The sequence below is a fragment of the Bos grunniens genome, chromosome 12, assembly GCF_055505025.1.
Source record: "Bos grunniens cultivar Pamir isolate PY7600 chromosome 12, Bosgru_T2T1.0, whole genome shotgun sequence".
Classification (NCBI taxonomy): domain Eukaryota; kingdom Metazoa; phylum Chordata; class Mammalia; order Artiodactyla; family Bovidae; genus Bos; species Bos grunniens.
Window position 1 is genome coordinate 28,863,323 of NC_141176.1, and position 11,612 is coordinate 28,874,934.

Below are 11,612 nucleotides of genomic sequence, written 5' to 3' on the forward strand. Positions count from 1 at the left end.
ACCTGGCATTACAAAAGATTTTGCAATTAGTAATCACAATGAAAGTGGGAAAAATCCTCTCAAGGCATTATTTAATATAAGAAATAAATAGCTGAAAGGCAAAAATATGTCAACACAAATTGTTACACAATACCTAAAGGTTCTTCTTCACCCTTGGTGAAAAGTATAGTTGTTGTTTGATGAATTTCACAGTTGTTAACATTGTTTTCACTGTCACCAGAGCCATGCTCATCTATGTTTTTTTGTTGTTTGTTTTCCTCCAAATTAGTATTCTTGCCAACAAACTGCTCATCTCTGTGAATGTGTGATTTAGTTTTAAAAGGTGGGACAAAGACTTTCATGGGTTTGCCTATAGTTATCGAGTGTCTCCTTTTCTCATTCCTTGGGTCAGGAACCTTGCCAAGTGGCTGCCCTGAAATTGATAAATTGCTTGAAGACTTTCCCAAAGTCAGGTGTTCATAAAAGTGAGACTTAGATAAAAATTCTTGACCAGGTGCAGTGAAATTTGGGGTCTGTATTTCTTGACGTTCCGTAGTTATGCTACAACAGGGAGAAAATATTTAAGTTTATTCACCAGTAAATGTATAAATGTTTCTGAATATTTTTTTTTTTTGAGACCCTCAACTGCTACATGGCAATCCTATTCTGATAACCGTTTTGCATTTCATCATGGTTGCTCTCCAAAAGAATACCACACTCTGCAAGTCTGTCTCTCTCACACCAACTCCCAGCCTGACTTTATCACCTGCAAATAACAGAGAAGAGTCTCTCCTCCAGTTCAATCACAGCTCCTCACTTACCTCCTTCACCAGACATCTCTCTACCCGTTCTCATCTCATGGTAACCCCTTCACCTATACTCCTGGCCCCATTTCGTATCTCAACCTTGGGAGTCTCACTCTTGCAATGATCATTCCATATCCTTCCCTTCTCATTCATCATCTGTTACACCTTTTTCACTCAGAAAGTCTTGCCCACCCTTGACTTTTTTCTCAGCCTTATCTCCCCACTTCAAGGTAATACTGTTACCTATCCCTCGTGGTCAACCTTCTTCTACAGGTAATCTAAACTAGATGTTTTTACTTCTTCACTTTCTACTCATTGAACTCTCATTTCCCCCATTATTCTGTAGAAATTGTTTTCAATAAAGGTGCTAATGATCTCCCGAAGCCAAAATAAATAAAACTTCATGTGTAAATACATTCAGCTTGACCCCTGACAGTTTTGAAAACTTCCTTTTTAAAATTCTCAGCACCAACATTTACACCACGATTTTCCCTCTTTTTCCTTCTGTCTTTTTTAAAGTGTTTTTTTTTTTTTCTTCTTCTTCTTTCTCTTAAAAACATTCCTACCTCTAAAGTTGGATTTATTCTGTGGACACTTTGCCTGGGTGATGTGAATCAGTTACATTGCTTAAATCACCATCTATCTAACAACAAAAACATTAATCTTTGTTTGACATTCCCCAGATGTTATTCCTACACTGTGAACTGCATCAAGTATCAGACATCCCTACCTTGATGTTGCACACTCATCTCAAACTCAGCCTGTCCAAAACTAAAACTAATTACCTTCCCAAGCATAGAAGTTCTTCCTCCATACTTTGTTGAAAACCTCATACTTTCTTTCACCCAACCCTAAACCCTTGGAACTTGAAGTTACCCTAGAATTTATTTAGTTATCCATTCATCTAGCCAGCAAATAATGTGTTCCACTACATGCCAGGCAGTATTTTGGCTGTAGGATATAGTGACAAACCAAACAAAATCATTTACATTCTAGTGGAAGGAAACAAACAAATGTCAGCTGGTATAATATGCTATGGAGAAAATTAAAGCATGATAAGGGGGACAGAAAGTGTCCAGGAGAAATAAATAAATGATATTTTATACACTGATGAGGTGACATTTGTATAGAGACCTAGAAGAGGTGAGAGAAAGACATGTAGGGGCTTGGGAGGAGGCTGTTGGAGCCAGAGCGGACACCACATGCTAGGCTGGACACACATGTGCCTGGAGCAGAGTTCAAGGGGAAGTCAGCAGGTGAGACTGGAGAGGGAGCAACAAGGCCAGATCACAGAGAACCTGGGTAGCACGGCAAAGAATTCCAGCTTGTATTCTGAGATGAAGTCATGGAACAGTTTTTGAGTCCAGAAATGACATAATCTGTCATATCAATACTTTAAAAAGGACCCTGCCAGCTGCTTTGCTGAAAATTCACTGTGTCTAGGGAGGAGGGAGGAGGCAAAGTCAGAAGCATGGAGACCAAATCTATTGAAATAATCCAGGGAGTTTTATGATGACTTGAACCAGGTGTTAAGGGTGGGAGGGGTGAGAAGTGATTGGATTTCGGGTATATTTTGAAAGCAGACTTGTTAGACTTTTACATTTATAGGATAGGACATCAGCTTTGGAGATGTTAAGTTTATGATGGCTACAAGTCACCCAAATAAAAATGTCAAGCAAGTAGCGGAATGAATGAATATATTGTTTTTCGAAGAAATCTGGCTTAAAGATATGAATTTTGGAGTTATCACCAAATAGATGGTATACAAAAAGTCATGAGAGCAGATGAGACAGTAGTGGGGAAGGGCAGGAAGAGAAGCCATTTGGAGCTGAACCATGGGGTAATTTAATACTTAGTGGCTGGGGGAAGAACTAGCAAAGGAAAGTAAGAAAGATAGCCAGTGGGACAGGAGGAGAAGCAAGAGAGATGGCCCAGAAGCCAGAATAAAGTGTTAAGAAAGCAGGAGTGATTAACTGTGTCAATGCCACTGACAGGTTAACACAAGGATGGGGGACAATGTGGACTTCACTGGTAATCTTGATGAGGGGTGGTAGTGGGTGGTGATAAAAGACTGAGATGGGTTCGGGAGAAAAAGGGAAGAGATTAAGTAGAGAAGCTGAGTTGAGACAATTCTAATGAGATGTGCTTTAAGTGGGGCATGGAAATGGACTGGTGGGATAAGAGGAGTCAAGAAAATCTTTTCAAGATGGGAGATTTATAGCAACTACCTATACTGATGGGCTTCCCTGATAGCTCAGTTGGTAAAGAATCTGCCTGCAATACAGAGAACTGGGGAGACCCTGGTTCAATTCCTGGGTCAGGAAGATCCCCTGGAGAAGGGATACGCTATGCACTCCAGTATTCTTGGGCTTCCCTTGTGGCTCAGCTGGTAAAGAATCTGCCTGCAATGCGAGAGACCTGGGCTCGATCCCTGGGTTGGAAAGATCCCCTGGAGAAGGGAAAGGCTATGCACTCCAGTATTCTGGCCTGGAGAATTCCATGGACTCTATAGTCCATGGGGTTGCAAAGAGTCAGACACAACTGAGCGACTTTCACACTGATGGGACTAGTCCAGTAGGAACGAAAAATTATCAATGCAGGAGGGAGAGGTGACAATTGCTGGACTTGTTTCCTTGAATAGATGATCTAGATGTGATCAAATGCACAGGAATGAATAAACCTGCTCCAAAAGTTACTTTCATTGATTTCTTTTAGTCTATTGTTTTTAAATATGAAGACTATTGTGAAAATGAGGAGTCTGCTTTGCAGCTTCTATAATCAAGACATCTATTTGAATCTACTTGGGACATATTTTGCCACTCTCTGTTAATGACTATCTGGCCATATGGGGAATCTATCTTCCACTCAATCTCTACTCTACCACACGTACTAACTAAACGAAGCCTTTGTTGTTCTTTAGTTGCTAAGTCATGTCTGACTCTTGTGACTGCATGGACTGTAGTCTGCCTGGCTCCTTTGTCTATGGGATTCTCCAGGCATTCTCCAGGACTGTCCATGGCAACTGAAGTAGGTTGCCATGCTCTCCTCCAGGGGATCTTCTTGACCCAGGGATCGAACCTGGGTCTCCTGCACTGGCAGGTGGATTCTCTACCACTGAGTCACCTGGGAAGACAATAAATGCCTTTACTTCCTTACTAATCTCCTTGCAGTAGTTTCTCTCTGATCTAATTCTAAAACATACATCTGGTTATGTCACTTCTCAGAAACATCCAAAGACAAACTATTGCCTGTCCAGGTTTTGATTTGTCAGAAATGATATCCAGGAAGCTTTCCTTTTTAGTCTTAAGTGTTAGTCGCTCAGTCGTGCCTGACTCTCTGCGACCCCATGGACTGCAACCCACCAGGCTCCTCTGTCCATGAGATTTTCCAGGCAAGGATACTGGGGTGGGTTGCCATTTCCTTCTCCAGAGGATCTTCCCAACCCAGGGATCGAATCCGGGTCTCCTGTACTGCAGGCAGATTCTTTACCGACTGAGCTACAAGCGAAGTCCTTTTTAGTCTGACTCTCCCCATTTCTTTGTTTCCTCCCTATCCTCACCCCACCCCCATGCCTGACAAATCCCATGATGAAAGTCACACAGCTTCTTACTGCATCCAGATTTGCAATGACCTGTTTAACCAGCATTCTTTACATTCCATCTGAAGTACTTTCCCTATTAAGCTTTTGTCACATAATTAGCTGCCAATTTTTCTGTTTTCACATCACTTTGTTATATTCATTTTAGTATTTATAGGACAATAATTCTTGTCATGCCTGGCTCTAAGGCAAGCAATCCAGTTGGACTTTTGAAGTTTTCTTCTTTCTGCATGGTCTGTTTTCCCTAAGCTCCTTTTTTGCCTTCCCTTTACTTTGGATACTATCTCTCACAGGAGCTTTCTTCCAGTGATGAGTGATTTTTGATTTTCTGTTCTCACTTAAGAGTGAAGCACTGAATAGCTGACTGGAAGCTGTGTGCTGGTGAGCTTGTCAATTGTTGGCTTCACTGTCTGGCAACGCAGTTTAATTTCAATACCTGCGACTATCAGTAGCCTTTTCTATTGGGCTGGTCCTAAGACCCAGAAAAAGAATCATTCAGTCTTTTGCCTAGAGGCCCAGCTGCCAGCATTTGGGAGCCAAGTGTGGGAACCAGGCTAGGGGTTCTCACCACTTGAAATCCAGATTTTTACTTAATCTCTGTTTTCAGAGCCTTCCCGCAGTCCCATGCCCAATTCAGAATCTCTCCAATTCATCTTCTCCAGAGAACGACCTTCTGGTCTTTTGGTAGAAGAGGGATTTTTTGCCTGCCTGCAGTGGGGGAGGGGAAAATCTTACATGGATTTTCAACTAATCTTCCTATTTTCTACTTCACCTTCAGAAGTATATGTTGCTGCCAATTTGAGTCTTTTTCAGGTTCTTTAGGGCAAACTGGGTAGCTTCTCTGCCTGTTCTAATGTTAGGCTTTAGATTTCTATGTCTTTCTAAGTCATTCATGATTTTAGCTTCAAAAGTTTTGTTATTTCAGGATTTTCCTGGTGCTTCAGTGGCTAAGACTCTGTGCTCCCAATGCAGAAGGCATGGGTTCAATCCCTGGTCCTGGTCAGGGAACTATATCCCACATGCCACAACTAAGAGTTCGCATGCTGCAATTAAGACCCAGTGCAACCAAATAAATATATAAATAAATAAAATAAATATTAAAAAGAATATTAATTTTTTAAAAATTTGTTGTTTCTTCTGAAACAACACTGTACTTGCAGACTAATACATTTAAAAAATTCTGTTGTAACTAGTATGGTTTTGAGAGGGAAGAGAGATAAAAGTATATTTTTAATATATGTCATCTTTAATTTTTCTTTCACTTTTATTAATATAATTGAGATATATGTGTGTGCTTAGTCGCTCAGTCATGTTCAACTCTTTGCGACCCCATGGATTATAGCCAGCCAAGCTCCTCTCTCCCTGGGGATTCTCCAGGCAAGAATACTGGAGTGGGTTGCCATGCCTTTCTCCAGGTGGCTTTCCCAACCTGGGGATCTAACCCAGCTCTCCTTCATTGCAGGCAGATTCTTTACCATCTGAGCCACCAGGGAAGCCCATGAATACTGGAGTGGGTAGTCTATCCCTTCTCCAGGAGATCTTCCAGACCCAGGAATTGAACCAGGGTTTCCTGCATCGCAGGCGGATTCTTTACCAGCTGAGCTACCAAGGATATGCCACCTTTATTAATTGGTTTTGAGTAATTTCTATATCCTGCTGAACTTTAGTACCTTATCCATAAAATTGAAGTAAAATCTATATGTCTACAAAGTTATTAAAGATGAGATAATAATATGTGTAGCAGTATCAAGTACTACCAGAGTACAGAATTACTTAATCCTGATGCAGGCTCACAAAAAAGGGAAGTGTTAAAGTCTTCACCGTATGTTAGAGCCAGTATATCTATAAATATATTTTAAAAACCCACACTTTAACTACACTATATTAGTAGAATTAAAAAAAATTAAACATGTCTTACCAAGAGGGTCCACAGGTAACTGGCTCTAAAGAAATGTGATGCATAAACAACCTTCTATCTTTCATTGTGCCTAAAAATATATATTTCAATTATGTATTAATGAATACATTTTATATTATATATTAATGAAAATCTAATGAGAGATTTTATTTCCTATGTCTGTTCATTATACATTATTGTAACTAACAAAAATTTGAGAAAATTATACATTAAAATTTTTTCAATGCACATAATGAATGCTTAGTTCATAACTATCAAAAAATTTGGTTCTCAAATTGATAATGATTAATACCAAATAACTCACAGTGCAAACATATATATGAAATCAGTATAAATTTAGTCAGCTGATATTAATCAGAACTTGAAGGCATTAGTGAATTGCCAATGAAAATATAAATCTTTAGTTTTATGAAGGTTGACAAGCTAACCTGTAGATATTATTCATTTTCAGTAGGTAACTTGTGATTCTTAAACCTTCCACTAGTCTATTAGTAGGGAGAGGACTGGTTGAATAAACCAGAATACACTGATACCGCCATGTGATCAAATACTACATAGTCACAAGACAGAACAAGGAAGATCTCTCAATGCTCATTTACGCATGATCTCCAGATAAATTCGAACTTAACAACAAAGAAGGTACAAAACCCTGTGCACACTGATATCTTTTGAGTGAGAAAGAAAAGTAATGAGAATATATATATATATATATATACACACACACATATTTACTTATTTTTACAAAAAGAAGCCCTAAAAGGATAGACCAAAAACCATTAAAAATAGTTACCAATATAATAAGCAGGAAGTGAGGAAGTTGGTGAACAATATGGAGGAGACAGTGATGGAAATAAGACTTCTCTGAGTAAATATTTCTATAGTTTTGATGAATGAACTACATAAACATTCTATTTATTCAAATATAAAATTTAAAAAGGCAAATCTTAAAATTGAAAACAAAGTGAAACTAATTAATCTAACCCAATTATTGAATTGTTAACCACAAAAATTCTTCTGAGTGACATCTGAATAGAGAACTTTAACTATACATTCCTTATGATATATGTTCTTAGGACAAAATCTGCAAAGAAAACTTAAATCTCCATTAGTAGTTTATGAATAGTAACAGTGGTACTGTAAACTTGAAGCTATTATACATATACTATAAGACGGTGATTCTCAGAGTGATCCATGGAACACTGGAAGGGAGTACCCACAATCCTTAGAGGGGATCCAAGCTGTCAAACAACCTTAATAATAATTGTGATTAATAATAAGTAGTAGTAGTAGTTATATATATCTTTCTCACTGTGTTGACACTGGCATTGCTGGTATGTCCTGCTGCATACTTTAGTGTGATAATTGTCTAAAGGAAATGCACTTTATGTGAACTGCACTAATCAACTTTCCCCCAAAGAATTCCATTTTTACTTGAAAGCATAACCAACAAACGATTTATTCAGAGTTGGGTATTCAGCAAATACTTCTTCAAAAATGAATGAAATAAGTTCATCACTACAAAAAAACAAGTGAGTATTTGCTGCGAAACAAACTATTGTAAAGTTCAAGCTTTTAAGCAAAATGACAATTTTAGAATGCTTATATCTGGTTGTTACCTTGACAATTTCCTAATACTACATTTTTAGATTAGATCAGTGGTGACATTAACAAAAGTAGTTGTTTAAGATTGTATAATGTATCAATGTTGGAAGAGCTACATAACTCTGAACTAATACTCTCAAAATGACTTAAGTATAATATTTAATATTTATAAATACTAAAATTTTTCAATTTTAATGTTGACTATGATAAACAGAAATTGAAATAATCCACATAATCAAATGCTCTTGAGGATCGTCAATAATTTTTAAGAGTATAAAGAAATTTTGAGAGCAAAAAATTTGAGAATCTTGGCTGGATAATAAAGCAAATAAGTAAATATGTTAATGTTATTAGAACCAAGAATACAGCATTTAAAAAAATAATAACACCAGCAGCTCTGAGTGTAGTTAGCACTCAAATCTTGTTTTTTAAAGAGTATTAACCACTGAAAGGATCTCTGGAAATTCTAAGGACTCTAGAACTGGGGTGAAGAATTACAATGACTTCCTAGAAATCTTTCTGTGATAATACAAAGCAAGAAAGTGTTCAAAGGTTAATTAAAGCATATTAAAAACAAAAACTCTTAAGAAATACTTGAAGAGGTCACTACTTACAAATTTGAAATGATGTGAGCATCAAAAAGAATGTTACCTTTTGTAAAGAAATACATTATTTATAGTGTTCTTTTAAACTTTATATCCACATTATAAATAAGAATCTAAGAAATCAACTGTATCTAAAAGAGAAAGAAAAAAATTCCTTTACTACTCTTAGTAGTGATTATTATACCAACTACTCTTTACTCTGAAAATTGGGTGAGTGAAGAGAAAGAATTCAATATTTATCCTGCCTTTTTAGGAAGAACTATATAGATAATCCCCAGCTGTTAAGGGAAAGCCCTTCCTTGCTGAAGAATCCCAGCTAATAAATGTATAAAAAAATAACAGAATTTTAAAGTCACTATTTTTCAATCTCCAATTAAATAATCGAGTCTGGTAAATATTATGAAATCAACTGAATTGTAGAATCCAGCTTTTTATTTTAAAACTCCTTATTTGAGTATCATTTCACATTTCTCAATTATGGAAAAACCTCCACATTATACTTGGTAGTATGAAGGAAAAGCTCACATAACAAATAAAGCATGATAGCAAGACACAAGTTTTAATAAACCACACTGTAAAGTCTTGCCCAATTATCCATATACCCAAAAAAGGTGAGAAAAACAACTTTAAGAATATTAAGTACAGTAATTAGAGAAGGAGAAAAGATACACATTAAAAAGCATATTTTACCATCTGGAGTGCTTTTTGAAGCCTTTAAGGATTTTCCTTGATTTTCTATTGTCCTGTCAAATTCATTTAACAAGTTTCGTTTGATTGGGGGTTCTCCTAAAAAGAAATTCCCATACATGTTTTTAAAGCAAATAACATCAGTTTTATTTTTCAAAAGCTATAGTCCATTTTTAAAAACTAAAGTACTGGCTCTTACAATATGTTAAGTAAAAAATACATAATAATTATAATTTAAATAGTGAACATTCTATTTTTAAGTGATTTTTATAATTTTGTAATTAATTTTTCAATGTCAATTTAATTTCTATTATTTTTTGACCATTTAAAATACTACTTTTTAATTGGGTCCAGGAATAAACAGATGTACCAGATATCACAGATAATCTTTTTTTTAATAAACTGCCACTTGATGTAACTTCAGGCATATTGGCAATAAGGACAAACAAAAAAATGTCTTCAAATAAACTTTTTTTTTTTTTTTGCATTACACTCAAGAAGGAATTTATTATATAGGTCCTTGAACTAGAGTCAGTGGGTAGGAGAAAAGATTTTAAATTACCAAAATTAAAGTACTGGCAAAAGTAATATGTACTTCTTATTTAAAAACTCTTCAAAGGCTTAGAATAAACTTAAGCCATAATTGAAGTTACGAATTTCTATGCCATACTGAGATAACGTGTTAACAGATACCTTAAAAAATATATATATTTGTTTATTTGGCTGTCTTGGGACTTAGTTGAAGCATGTGAGATCTAGTTCCCCCACCAGGGATTGAACCCAGGCTCCGTGCATCGGGAGGGTGGAATCTTAGCCACTACACCACCAGGGAAGTCCTGATACTTTGTTTTAAGATGTTTTTTGATTTATTAAAGGAAGTGAACTTGAAGGATTTAATAAGTAAAAATGTCCTTGCAAGCCTTTATCAAATGTCCGATTATAAAGTGATTTAATTGTTTGACAAGAACCTGTACTATAAAGTAACCAGAAGCTGATTGTGCCTAGTCACTCAGTCGTGTCCGACTCTGCAACCCCATGGACTGTAGCCCGCCAGGCTTCTCTGTCCATGGGGATTCTCCAGGCAAGAATACTGGAGTGGATTGCCATGCCCTTCTCCAGAAGCTGATTAAGCTATATATATTTATATCTAACAATAGTGAGGGAAATGAAACAATGATGCTGTTGACCACACTTAGTAGAAATCTGAGTTGTTATTCCTAGGCATAAGGCCAACTTACTTTAGTGCACACATGAACAAAACAGGATCCTATAAATAAAGACATTATTTTCTATAAAAGAATTATGAGTATCTTTAGCATCTGCACCTCAGAATTTTGCACTAGAGAACTGCAACAATAAGGTAAGTATTGTAAACTTACTACTCTGCCTGTAACATGAACTTAGTATAGAATATGGCATGGATAATACTTGATTAAGGAAGTCTCTATCCACCAGGATGACTTAAGGGCAAAATGTACCAAGTGTAAGAATGAACTGACCATCTTCAGTGTTTTTGTCTAACCATCTTCAGTGTCTTTCTCTATAATGTGAAGGGCCTGGACAAGAAGACTTGTGAAAACTCAACTACTCTATGAGTCTAGAGTTTTTAAACAGGATTGACATGCTTCAGATCATTCACTTAAAAGCTGGAGAGTTACTTTTGGCATTTACTTTAATTGTAACTAATCAACAGATTTAATTATTTAAGATCATTCCTAGTCAAAGATACTAACAGAAAGAAAAAAAAAAAATCAAACATCCAATTAACTTCATAATTGAACTGAGTTGTTAAATATACTATATTTAAAAGAGAAGTCAGAACATAGTCCAAATGGCATTAAGATCAGAATACTATTTACTAAAAACAAACTTATCTTAGAACACCTGCTAGATGAAAAAAAAAAAAAGGCAAGCTAACCAACATCTATAGTCAGAAACCAGCTTTTAAAGTTCTTAATAGCCAGAGTCTGAAACTTTGTTCTCTCTCCCCATCTCTATGTGTATGTATATAAACATGACTTAACCAATGACTTCCTGGTACACAGACTCAGCAATATCAAGAATGAAACCAAACTGCACACACAAGTCTGAAAAATGTACTTAGTGTATAATTTCCTAATTGTTACAAGCTAGCATACCAGAGGGAAGAGGCAATGGCAACCCACTCCAGTACTCTTGCCTGGAAAATCCCATGGACAGAGGAGCCTGGTAGGCTGTGGTCCATGGGGTCGCAAAAAGTCGGACGTGACTGAGCGACTTCACTTTCACTTTTCACTTTCATGCACTGGAGAAGGAAATGGCAACCCACTCCAGTATTCTTGCCTGGGACTCCCAGGGATGGGGGAGCTTGGTGGGCTGCCATCTATGGGGTTGCACAGAGTCGGACATGACTGAAGCGACAGCAGCAGCAGCAGCAG

At 36.8% G+C, this 11,612-nt stretch overlaps 1 protein-coding gene across 7 annotated transcripts in view; it reads right to left on the reverse strand.

Annotated features, from left to right (window-relative positions):
- The window catches only part of BRCA2 (BRCA2 DNA repair associated), a 52,710-nt gene that overhangs the window by 20,599 nt on the left and 20,499 nt on the right, over positions 1 to 11,612 (reverse strand). For 2 of the 7 annotated variants that reach the window (XM_086329424.1, XM_086329423.1), the window contains exons 12-14: positions 9,199 to 9,294; positions 6,302 to 6,371; positions 134 to 540 (exon numbers count right to left, since the gene is read on the reverse strand). In XM_086329424.1, the coding sequence (XP_086185550.1) occupies positions 134 to 540; positions 6,302 to 6,371; positions 9,199 to 9,294 (573 nt within the window). Of the gene's footprint in view, positions 1 to 133; positions 541 to 6,301; positions 6,372 to 8,554; positions 8,640 to 9,198; positions 9,295 to 11,612 lie in introns of those variants that run through there. The other 5 variants (XR_015138110.1, XM_086329428.1, XR_015138111.1 and 2 more) reach the window with 4 other exon arrangements.